Source organism: Octopus bimaculoides, chromosome 4 (genome assembly GCF_001194135.2).
Source record: "Octopus bimaculoides isolate UCB-OBI-ISO-001 chromosome 4, ASM119413v2, whole genome shotgun sequence".
In the NCBI taxonomy this organism is placed as follows: Eukaryota; Metazoa; Mollusca; class Cephalopoda; order Octopoda; family Octopodidae; genus Octopus; species Octopus bimaculoides.
In genome coordinates this window covers 108,313,239-108,326,396 of record NC_068984.1, presented here as the reverse complement: position 1 = coordinate 108,326,396, position 13,158 = coordinate 108,313,239, and the positions used below count along the sequence as shown (strand labels likewise).

At 35.5% G+C, this 13,158-nt stretch overlaps 1 protein-coding gene across 1 annotated transcript in view; it reads right to left on the bottom strand.

The window, feature by feature from the left end:
- LOC106870285 (vacuolar protein sorting-associated protein 45) overlaps positions 1–13,158 on the bottom strand; it is a 38,281-nt gene that overhangs the window by 4,523 nt on the left and 20,600 nt on the right. Inside the window, exons 8-11 of the mRNA XM_014916305.2 lie at positions 11,701–11,859; positions 9,404–9,511; positions 7,876–7,997; positions 5,387–5,518 (exon numbers count right to left, since the gene is read on the bottom strand). Coding sequence (XP_014771791.1) covers positions 5,387–5,518; positions 7,876–7,997; positions 9,404–9,511; positions 11,701–11,859 — 521 coding nt within the window. The remainder of the gene's footprint in view (positions 1–5,386; positions 5,519–7,875; positions 7,998–9,403; positions 9,512–11,700; positions 11,860–13,158) is intronic.

Sequence of the window (13,158 nt, the reverse complement as noted above, 5' to 3'; positions counted from 1 at the left end):
ATAAAAGACACCATTTCGAGCGTGTGACACGTAAAAGCACCCACTACACTCTCTGAGTGGTTGGCGTTAGGAAGGGCATCCAGCTGTAGAAACTCTGCCAAATTAGATTGGAGCCTGGTGTTGCCATCCGGTTTCACCAGTCCTCAGTCAAATCGTCCAACCCATGCTAGCATGGAAAGCGGACGTTAAACGACGATGATGATGATGATGATGTAAAGGCTCTGTTATCTTTTCGGTAATATAAAAAGTGAAGATCTAACTTCCTGGGTCATTTAGTTTGGAATTTTCCAACAGAAAAAAAAAAAAAAAATTTATTATCCTCTTTTCCATGCATGTATGGATCAGATAAAATTTGTGGAAGTAGCTTTTCTTTTGCCAACCTTCACCTATTTCAAAGTCAAGTAATATTTCCTAATGGTTCGGCAAGTTTTCATAGTATGTTACAAATGAAGGACACCACTTATATGATGATGATACAGACGCATGTTAGTGGATTTGGTATATGGAAATTGAATGTAAACTGTGTGTGTGTGCGTGTGTGCGTGTGTGTGCGTGCATTTTCAAGGTGGCAAGCTGGCAGAAAAGCTAGCATACCGGGTGAAATGCTTGGCAGTATTTCTTCTGTCTTTACGTTCTGAGTTCAAATTCCACCAAGGTCGGCTTTGCCTTTCATCCTTCTGGGGTCGATTAAATAAGTACCAGTTATGCACTGGGGTCAGTGTAATCGACTTAACCCCTTTGTCTTTGTTTATCCCTTCTATGTTTAGCCCCCTGTGGGCAATAAAGATAAATATATATATGTGTGTGTGTGTATATATAAAATATATGCGTGGCTGTGTGGTAAGTAGCTTGCTGCTCAACCACATGGTTCTGTGTTCAGTCCACTGCATAAAAACTTAGGCAAGTGTCTTCAACTATAGCCTTAGGCTGATCAAAGCCTTGTGACTGGATTTGGTTGATGGAAACTGAAAGAAGCTCGTCGTATATGTATATATATATATATGTATATATCTACGTGTGTATGTCTGTGTTTGTCCCTCACCACCACTTGACAACTGCTGTTGGTATGTTTATGTCCATGTAACTTAGCAGTTCGGAAAGAAACCAATAGAATAAGTACTAGACTTTAAAAAAAAGTTCTGGGGTCGATTCATTTGACTAACACCCTTCAAGGCAGTGCCTCAGTATGGCTGCAGTCAAGTGACTGAAAGAAGTAAAAGATATATACAATACTCTTCTTACAGTTACTGTGTTTTGAATCTATTCACAAGGCTTTGGTAAGTCAGGAGCTATAATAGCAGAGTCTGAACCTGAACTTCTATGGCTAGAAGGTCAAAGCACTGAGGTTGTCACAAAGTCTTCTTTCTCTACACTGGCGAGCCACATGTTATGAACATACATCATTAAAGGGAGGAGGTGGTCAGTCGACAAAAAACAACAGCAATTGGATATTCACATTCAAATCTACCAGAATGTATTAAGATACATTTATTGTTTGTATTTTCACTGTTCTACATGCACCTCATGAATTATTATTGGATAAATACTAAGCTCTACTTAGTTTTGACATAAAGTCTTCAGTGAAATACCCAAAGTCTGATAGATACATCATATGCTGTGTGATGAAAAGGTATAATTAATCTTAGAGGTTTTCATCTAATAGGAGTTAATAACACTGTGCAACACAGTCTTTGTCCTTGGGTAGCAACTGTTTTTTCCTATTTGCTTACCCCAAGAATGTGTGAAAAATAGCTAATATTTTCTTCAAACTTTGCTTTTGTTACATTTATTCGAATCCCAAAGAATCCCTCTCAACACATAACTATGATATTCCCTGACTACTACTGCTGATCAGAGATGCACACATTGTCAGCCACCAAGAGATTTGCTGAAGTGGTTAAAGTCAAGCAAATTCTGTGGTCCTGAGCAGAATATTTACTATAATATTTCTGCTTCAGCAACTCAGCGCTAAATCTGTGTGAAATGTAATTGAAAATAGGTCAGTTTCAAAGTATTGATATCCAGGTCACAAAAGTTTGAATGGAATAGTAGTCATTTCCTTTGATTTCTAGATAGAAGCAAATAGGAAATAACACTTACTGACCAAAGACAAAAAAAAAAATAATTTTGTTACATTGTGTAATGTAATGAAGGAAAGAGAAGCACTGGTACATAGTCACTGTACTATTAGTTAAGGAAGCTAATAGTAGATGAGAGGCTAGTGAGGGCTATGTAAGCTTCGTATGAAGGGTCAATTAGCAAGTTGAAACTGAATTATATGTAAAAGTGTAAAGACCCCCTTTGCTCATGAATGACCATGGGGTTGCCCCTAGAAAGTTACCCTCTGTGGCACAAGTCCAAGCAACGTTGTTTATGAAAGACCAGGAGTTGCCCATGCATACCAACTTCCCCTCTTCATACCATTGATGTTATCCAAAGGAAAGGCAAAGGCTAATACATTGCAACTCATTCCTACACCTGAGTAAACTGAAGCAACTTGAAATAATGTGTCTTGCTCAAGAACACAACTCACAACCCAGTCTGGGAATCGAATTCACTACCTCATGATTGTGAGCCCAACACTCTAACCACTGAGCCATGCATCTTCACATATATATGTAATATGATGTGTATAAAGTTCTAGAAATTCAGAGGGCACTGGATAGATATGCTAGACTCTCTTTAAACCAAGTATAATTGTGATAGTTTAGTTTAGTTCTGGAAACTTGTTCACAAACATTTGTGTTCAAGCCAAGCAAAGACTGAGTATGGCTACTTTAAATTGACAACATTTTTTAAGGTTAATTTCAATATTAAAGAGATTAAAAACTTTGCCTTAAACGAGCTAGGATTTGGTTATACTTTCAAATAGGGAATTAATTTCAAAATAGGTATGTAATTCACCATGAATATTGTTTCTCATTTCAGAAATGTGTGATTCATTGTATGTCTTTTATCTATGTTAGCATGAGTTAGTCTAATATGTTACACGGGCATTATTTTGCAGCCAGATGCCCTTCTTGATGTTAACTCTTATCTGTTTACAAATAAAGGATCTCTTATTCCACAGGTTTGAAAGGCATAAAGCCAGCAGGTGAGGCCAAACAGAACAGTGCGCAAACACCTTGCCTTTTGAATAAGCAAATAGACAGGGATGTAGACAATCACACGCTGTGTGCCAAACAATGTATGAATTTTATCTCGTGCATATTCTTGTACAAGTGAATTTCACTTTTCTTAGAAAAATATTGGTCTATTGGTGTTGCCATCCGGTCTCACCAGTCCTCAGTCAAATCGTCCAACCCGTGCAAGCATGGAAAGTGGACGTTAAACGATGATTTTCATCACTAAAAATTATATTGTGCAAAAAATATTATTTTGTAGGCTATTAAAAGTACAATGTGATGTTTTTAAATTTTTTTCCCCAATTTTGAATACAGTTGGATATTTTGTCATAATGTTGGCATTTTCACAAGTAAGATTCAATTTTCTTTTTTTTGTCTCTCTCTCTCCTACTAAAGAGTTTGCTGTAACTTACAGGTGTTTTCAATGTTATAGCAAGCAACTAATTTTCAGATGTTACCATTTATGAATGGCAAGCATATGAACTGAATCATAGCCATATTTGGCAATGACCATAATGAATTAGTGAGAAATTCTTCCTTCTTTTGGTATAAAAATCTTCAAGAGATTGTTCTTTTCTAAGTGAAAATTGATAAAATTTCACTTTTATATTTTATAATAATTATCTGACCAACTCTGATTAAGTCTTATATCAAAATAAAGTTAAACTATTCATCTACATTAGGGTATGATTTTAAACACAACTCAAGTTATAGCACTCAAGTACATTGAACTAGAACAAGGGCTACTGTTCAGCAGACAAAAAAAATAAATACTGGATAGATTTTGTGAATGGATGGAAATAACAGAGTGTTCGAAGGACCCTGACATTTTAGATAAGTGTCAGATTTTGATTAAAACTATATGAAGACAAAGTTCACGTCCAAAACTTTCAAATGATATATAATTTTCCTAGAAAAAAGGTATTCTGTCATGAAAATGACGTACAAAAAATGGGTTTTTGCATGATCAAACTGTGTCACCCCTCCCACAGATCTCTGCATTGATACTTATTAAATTTATTGTGAAGCTCCAAACTTAGTGAAGATTCAGTTTTATACCTTGTGCCAGTGTATCAAAACTGAGCCCCCTACAGATAATGGATCGCACTATAACCAAGGCTGAATGTACATGAAATGCTTGCAATAGCTGTAATTTCATTTAATTATTTGGAGGGTTGAGTTTCAGATCATGATGCTCACATAAGATGGATTTTCTCCATTGTGACATATTTTTCCCATTGTTTTTTCACTGCAGCCTTGGAAATGAAGAGTGGAAGCTTTTTATGAAACAAAATTCACACCACCCACCTCCAAACCAATTTAGGCCGTTTTTTTCTTTCTTTTTTTTTGCACTAAGCACTGAAAAAAGCAGGAGGAGCTTTTATGGGAAGAAAAACAAATTTATGTAAATATTTTGGGGATGTAAAGGTATGTGATTTAAGAGAGATTTAGCTGCCGTTTCTACCACATCCCACAGCAACCTTGTAGTGCACTAGAAACAGTAGCTAAATTTCTCTTAAATCACATATCTTTCCATCTCAAAATATTTTCACACTTTCTTTTCCTACCATAAAGGCTTCTCCCATTTTTTTAAGTGCCTAGTAGAAAATAAATTGGACTAAATTGGTTTGGAGGGGTAAGAAAAAAAAATTGCAATTCTTCCCAAACTTTTTTCATAAAGAGCTTCTTCTCCCCCACTTTATCATTTCCAAGGCCATGATGAGAAAATATGGGAAAAATCCCTGTCAGAACTGGAGAAAATTGAACTTATGTAAGTATCTTGATCTGAAATGGTGTCATGTTCCAAAATCTCAGGATTTATTTACCTCTATGGTTACTATCAATTTGTGTAATTTGAAGATGATTATCAACTCAGTTTCAAAGATATGACAGCACTAATATAGCTAATTATTCATTTAGGCAAATTAGACCATTTAAATATTTCTTGAAATATTCATTCAAATTTCACAAATGAGGTATCAAAATGTTCTATTTTTTTGGGGGGTGGTGGTGCTCTCCAAGAAAAAGGACAGTAGAAATTACATTTGAATATTTTCAAAAATTCAGTGATACCTACTTCATATGTGATGTGATCTTAGTAAACAACAACTTCAATAGAGGTGAGGGTTGGCATCAGGAAGGGATGAAAACTCTTCCTCAATGAAATCTTGTCTGATCCATGCAAGCATGGAAAGTTAGATGTTAAAACAATAATGACGCTGAAATATATACTCACATATGTGTGTGTAATAATGTCTTACCTTTTAGAATTATGTACAGCTGTACCACCAATAACAATACGCACACCAGTTACAGATCTGTTAATGCAGTGCACAGTTAGAGCCTCTTCATATGTTGTTCCACCAATCATAAATACTATAATGTCTTGCGGACTGAAAGTAGAAGAATTAAAACATTTCAGCAACAAAATATATTTTAACCCCTAATTGCTTTAGCTTATATTTTAGTCTTCATGAGCCTTTTTGATACAAACCTGCCTGATACTGCCCCTGGTTCTGTATTACAAACTTCCTATCTGAAACTTACCTATGTTAAAATCTTGCTCTGACATTTCATATTTATTTAAGTTGCAAAACCTGCTTAATACTGATAGTCATTTTATTAGTTTCTTAATTAATTTTCAAAATCAGCTGAAATAATGGTAGTAGAGCATCAGCTGTCTGGCTTCCATGCCGGTGGCACGTAAATAGCACCATTTGAGCGTGATCGTTACCAATGTCGCCTTCCTGGCACTTGTGCCAGTGACACGTGAAAAGACATTTGAGCGAGTTCATTGTCAGTACCGCTGGACTGGCTCCTGTGCAGGTAGCACGTAAAATACACCATTTCGAGCGTGGCCGTTGCCAGTACTGTCTGACTGGCTCTCATGCCGGTGGCATGTAAAAGCACCCACTACACTCTCGGAGTGGTTGGTGTTAGGAAGGGCATCCAGCTGTAGAAACTCTGCCAAATCAGATTGGAGCCTGGTGTAGCCATCTGGTTCACCAGTCCTCAGTCAAATCGTCCAACCCATGCCAGCATGGAAAGCGGACGTTAAACGATGATGATAACAGATGTATAGTAACAAAAGGTTATGTTTATGTATTTGTTTTGCAAGATTTCTGATATGAAATTGCGTATCGAAACAGATATATTGTTATACTTGAGGATGGTCATATTTTGCCAATTAAGCACATGCATTATATATTTAGTCTTTGCTTCAGCTTTAGTATTATTAGGACAGTGAGATGGCAGAATCGTAAGCATGTCGGGTGAAATGCTTAATGGCATTTCATTCATCATCTGAGTTCAAAATCTGCTGGGGGTTGACCTTGCTTTCATCCTTTCAGGATCAATGAAATAAGTCCCAGTCAGGCACTGGGGTTGATGTAACAGACTAGTCTCCCACCCACGAAATTTCAGGCCTTATGCTTTTAGTAGAAAGAATTATTATTATTATTATTATTATTATTATTATTATTATTTTAGTTTCTTTGTCAAAGCTCTTTCATCACACATCCTATGATCTTATCAGTGACTCTATCCCACATGTCTGTAATGAAAAATATTTGATAAAGAAACTAAAATAATAATAATAAACTGAAGTGAAGACCAAATATCTAGTGCATGTGTTTAACCCTTTCGTTACCAACCCAGCTGAAACCAGCTCTGGCTGTGTAGTACAAATGTCTTGTTTCCATAAGTTTTGAATTAAAATCTTCCACCAAATCTTAGTCACAATTTATGTTCCTAACACTAGCTGAATGATAACTAAGTTACTTTACTAAATTCTTTGTTATATTTAAAATCAATTGAAAGAAACACGGAGCATCTCAAAATAAATATGGTAACAAAAGGGTTAATTGTCAAAGCATGACCATCCCCAAGTATAACAAAAGGGTTAAATGTTGTTTATTCCTTCTTGATGAGATTCTTAGACTAGTAACTATGGGTACAGTTTATGTTTTTTGTGATCGACATTCATTTTACAAACATGTGGCTTCAAGTTTAGCCATTAGTTACTTTAGCAATCCCTACAATTAACATTCTAATTTAGTTTGTCTGTCATAAACCCTAAGACGCTTTAGGTTGAAGCTTAACCTGATTTCTATGAGGAAGAAATGACTGAGATAACAACACTAGCCGCTGAACAGGAAGCCAGTCTCTCACAGGGCTAGCTTATCAGCTATTTACTAGAACTAATTTACAGCTGAGTAAACTGAAACTACATGAAATGAAGGGTTTCACTCAAGAACATAGCACACTGCTTGATCCAAGAGTTGAAACCATAATCTTAAGAGTGCAACTACTAGGCCACACACCTTCACATTATTAATATTTTATTCTTGATTAACTGTCAAAGATGAGTTAAGATTCTCAGACAATTAAGCTATGTCTTTGCAAAATGAATGTATTAAACCACAAACATGAAGTTTCAAGTTCTATCTATCCGCATGGCACCTTGGACAAATATCAATTAGCATAGTCTTCAGTTGACTAATGGTGGTGTGTTTACATCCCTGTAACTTAGCGGTTCGGCAAAAGAGACCGATAGAATAAGTACTAGGCTTACAAAGAATAAGTCCTGGGGTCGATATGCTCGACTAAAGGCAGTGCTCCAGCATGGCCGCAGTCAAATGACTGAAACAAGTAAAAGAGTGCACTAATATTCATTGTATGACTCAATCTAGATAAAATTTGTAAAAGGATGAATAAAAGAGAGTAAAGAAATATCATTTGTATCACTCACCGATCTTTCAATTGTCCAGTCCCTAAATAAGGATAACTGGATTCCTTCAGCTTGCCCTTTGTTAGTTGATCTAATATGGAATGTAACAGAGGTTTGTGCTGTGTGTAGACATTTTCAACACCCTGAAAGTAGTAAGACAGCAGAATGTAAACAGAACTAAACCACTCTAGAAAAAAAATCTAGACATTAAGATGCAAGAAATTTGTGCTGATAATTGGTTTTCATTTTTCTTGTTAAGCCCCAAGTCAGCCCTGACTGAACAGACCTTATGATCAAAGACACTCCAATCATGACCATTTCTTCCACTCAAACAGTTTGATCTATAAACCTACATTATTTTGAGATGGTATGGCTGTTGATTCTTGCAGCTTCAACAACTGTGAAGACCCTCTTATCCCATCATTGGCTTATTTTATTTTTAAATCCAAAGAGGTTGACAATTGGTCATGCGTCTAAATTTTAATTGCATCCATATTTTGTACACTCTGGTTGCTATGTTGGTTGATTTCAAATCCACAAGTCAGATATAAACATGAGGAATGGCATAAAGCTATAAAAACAATGTTCTTGATACACTACTTGAAAAGTGAAAGATGGGATAGTCATGACTGGAAAGCCTTTTATTACAAGTCTGCTTGACCAGAACTGACCTGAGGTTAAACAAAATCTAAACATTTGGGGAGAAAAATGCAAAAAACACCACATTCAATGGTAGAAATGGACAGGGTTGAACTTAATTTCCATACCATAATTAATAATTATGTAGACATGAAGTTGATTGGAAAGAGTCCAAAAAAGAGCAGTGTGTGAATGCCTTCTACCTACATAGCCTGAAATGGATCCTGGACATCAAGTGAATTGACCAAATCACCAACAACGGCTTGCCAGTTTCCTTATCCAGTTGCAACAAAGATTTTCAGTGTTTATTGCTCCTGAGCATGTCACATACAAATACAATATTGCTAGTTAGCTTTCCGTTCATATTGCTGCACCTCTTATGTGTCCATAGCTCACACTTGGTACATCTTATGGAGTTTCTACCTATGCCTTTTCTACAGATCGAGCAGGGCCATCTACCTGAAGGGGTTTGTGTTTTGTCTACCTTCCTACTTATTAGGACTTTGGTTTTAGCTAGGTTAACTCTAAGGTCCTTCGATACTAGTCCATGCTTCCACACCTGAAACTTCTCTAGTTCTGATAGTGACTCAGCAATTAGGGCAAGCTCATCAGCATAGAGGAGCTCCCAGGGGCATCCCGTCTTGAATTCCTGTATTATTGCCTGAAGGACTATGATAAATAGGAGGGGGCTGAGGACTGAACCTTAGTGGACCCCTACCTCTACCTGGAATTCTTCACTGTACTTGTTGCCAACCCTCACCTTACTGACAGCGTCTCTGTACATGGCTTGCACAGCTCTGTAGCAGTCAATTAACAGGGTGATTAGCTGTTAATTGGCAACTGGTCCACACACACATACATACACACATAAAGTAGACGGCTTCTGTAAATGAATTATCTAGTTTTGTACCTTTAATCCTTTCAGGAAACGCTTTGTTATTGCAACAGGATCTTCATTCTCAAACAGATCTGTTCCTCGTGCATGGCTCCCTCCATAATCAAGGAGTGCTTGCACCTTCTGGGGAAGAAAAAAAAAAAGAAATAACAACAACAAAAATAATCAAATTTAATATTTCAGGATCCTTAAAATGTATCCTTGAAATCCAATTCTCATTTATATTAACAGAAATTTCAAATTAAAAGCTATTCAGGCATGGCTGCGCGGTAACAAGCTTAGTTTCTAACCACATGGTTCTGGGGTCAGTCCTACTGCATAGCACCTTAGGTAAATGACTTCTGCTATAACCCCAGACCAACCAGAGCATTATAAGTAGATTTGGTTGACTGAAACTGAAAGAAGCCCATCACATATATATAAAGAAATGCCGATCCCTAACTGTGGAGGGAACCTGTGGAAGGGGTAGATCTAGGAAGACATGGGACAAGATGGTAAGTCTCATGGCAGTGATGACAAATGATCAAGACTTTTGGTGGTGTACTGTGCTTGAGACATTATGTCAGGCCAAGTTAAATCATAGTCATGGACAGCACCAATGAAACATAAAAGGGGCCCCATGACATGTTAATGGTGCCCATGCTGGTGACATGTAAAAGGCACCCACTACACTCTTGGAGTGGTTGGCATTAGGAAGGGCATCCAGCTGTGGAAACCATGCCAAAATCAGCCTGGAGCTTGGTATAGCTTACCAGCTCCTGTCAAACTATCTAACCCATGCCAGCATGGAAGACAGACACTAAGTGATGATAAATATTAAAATAAAAAACCAGAAATCTTATAAATGCAGCTATCTAGGGTTTCCTGGTTGAAATAATTTATTCTGCCATTTTTCAAACTGAAAATAAGACCATTTGTCAGTTGTCTTTTGAGCAGATGACCTTTTAAACAAGAGAGGCTTGTAAAGATGAAGACAAAGAGAAAAACACAAGGGAGATAACCAACATTACAATAATTTGATGTCAAGCAGATGTAAACCAGATGTTAAAGGTAATTTTTATTGTAACTATAGGTTCTAGGGAACAGACACACAATAAATTTACCTTTTCTTGTCCTCCTAATGTTAAGTCATATATCAGTGAGCAACAGACAACTCAAGCCTGCCTCAGATGTACATAGAGAGACAAATCTAAATGTCCTCGAGGAAAGGAATGCAATATATCTTCCGTTGTTTATGAAGCATAAATTTCAACAAACTACGACAATTGTCGTACAGATTTCAAACATGAATATTGAAGCCAAAGAAGGAAAGTTTAAATCTAGATAAAACAACCACCTTTCAAATATTAGGTACCATGATTAAAAGACATTCAACAACTCTTTCAGCTTTAATCTGGAAGCTTAAAGACGAAGGGACCAATTTCAACATCAAATAGAAAATCCTCTCCAAATCCAGACCCTATATTAACAGGTCTAAAAAAATGTTCAGTGTGTCTCTTGACAAACTGTATCTATTAAAAAAACTTGAGAACCTCCAATGAATACATAAATTCAAAGAACAACATTTTTCTGTATATCTGCTTCGTGCCGGTGGCACGTAAAAGCACCCACTACACTCTCGGAGTGGTTGGCATTAGGAAGGGCATCCAGCTATAGAAACTCTGCCAAATCAGATTGGAGCCTGGTGTAGCCATCTGGTTCACCAGTCCTCAGTCAAATCGTCCAACCCATGCTAGCATGGAAAGCGGACGTTAAACGATGATGATGACTACCAGATACATAGTAAACCATTAACATCTGGTTTACATCTTGACATCGAATTGTTGTAACATTGGTTACCTCCCCTATGTTTTTTCTCTTTGTCTTCTTTACAAGCGTCTCTTGTTTAAACGTTATTTGCTCAAAAGACAACGGACAAATGGTCTTGTTTTCAGCTTGATAAATGGAGGAATAAATTATTATTTCCATCAGGAAATCCTGGATAGCTGCATTTACAAGATTTATAGCGTTTTATTTCAAGATTATCTTTACTCTCTTAGCTGATCAAGTGCTTTTGTACTTGTTGAAACATTACCATATGATATATATAACAGGCTTCCACACAGTTTCTCTCTACCAAATTCACTCACAAGTCATTGGTCAACCTAAGGCTGTAGCAGAAAACACTTACCCATGGTGCTACACAGTGGGACTGAACCTGAAACCATATTGCTGCAAAGTGAGCTTCTTAATAACACAGTCATGTCTGTTGTAATGTTTTATCTTGTTTTAAGGCAGAGGAATATGAGGAAGAAAATATATTTATTTCTTACTGAACGTAGTTTTTCATTGAGTCCCTTCTTCCGGAGTATATCTACAAGTCCTGAAATCTCATTGCTGCTGTGTTTCTCATAGCGTAGAGCATAGATCATAACAAGACGTAACATGTCGACATCACGGATTTTTTCCTTATTTAACAGGTTCTTAACTTTCTGCAGAATAAAAAAAAAAAAAAAGAAAAGAAAAGAAAAAATAAGGAAAAAAGCTAAAATAATATCTTCAGACATACAAACACACACACACACATAAAACCTTCGTGGTTGTGTTGCTTTTTGATTTCCCATAATGTTGTTGTTGTTTAGCCTTAAATCAATCCTGATTGACCAAGTTTGTGATCAAAGATTTAAAAAGTAATGCTATCACCTTCAACTGAATACCAGTGCAGGGTGCTTGTTTGAATCAGTTCACTTTGAAAACGTCGTGACTGATGGACCCTTGATGAAATTGCAGTGACTAGAATGCATAACTGCATACAAAGCAATGTGCAGTCACTGCAGTCGAAACATGTAGATCAGAGTTATATATGCTGTAGAAAACATTTTAGTAAAAAAGTTTTGGACGTAAATAAATCTTCACTGTCCTCCTCGTTATCAATTATATATATGTATATATATATAACTTTTATAAGGAATATTCTAAAAGAATATGTAACTGAACTTATATTAAGTGCTCTATTATTTTGAGCAAATAAATATATATATATATATATATATATGTGTTTTTATATTATTAATAAATTCATAAAATTATCAATAATATTCGCAGGAAATCAATATTTAATATTTAAATTTCGAAAGATATATATCCAATATGACATGGTAATATAATAAATTTAAAATTTAAAGTATACGAAATATAAATATATATAAAAAATATAAATAAATATAAATAAATATTCATATCTTTATCTACATTCATATTTTTTATATATATTTATATTTCGTATACTTTAAATTTTAAATTTAGTATATTACCATGTCATATTGGATATATATCTTTCGAAATTTAAATATTAAATATTGATTTCCTGCGAATATTATTGATAATTTTATGAATTTATTAATAATATAAAAACACACACACACACACACACACATATATATAATTATAATTATTATTATTATTATTATAAATCAAACCAAGGAAAAAACCATTTCCTTCAAAGAGATGGAAGACATCCAATTTTTACTGGCACTGCAGTTGAATACCACAAATAAAATGGTATAATTACAATATACAAATATTAAAAGAAATAGAGAAATACAAGAGACATATTCAGAATTTATTTACATTATAATATAATACAATTATACTATAAAAAGATTTAATATAATATAATATAACAAATAATTAAAACAAATATAAATCCAACAATTTGTTTCGACTCATATCCACCAGTGAATTTATGAAAATTCACATTTACGCGTACAAGTCTCCTCAGGGTAAATGTG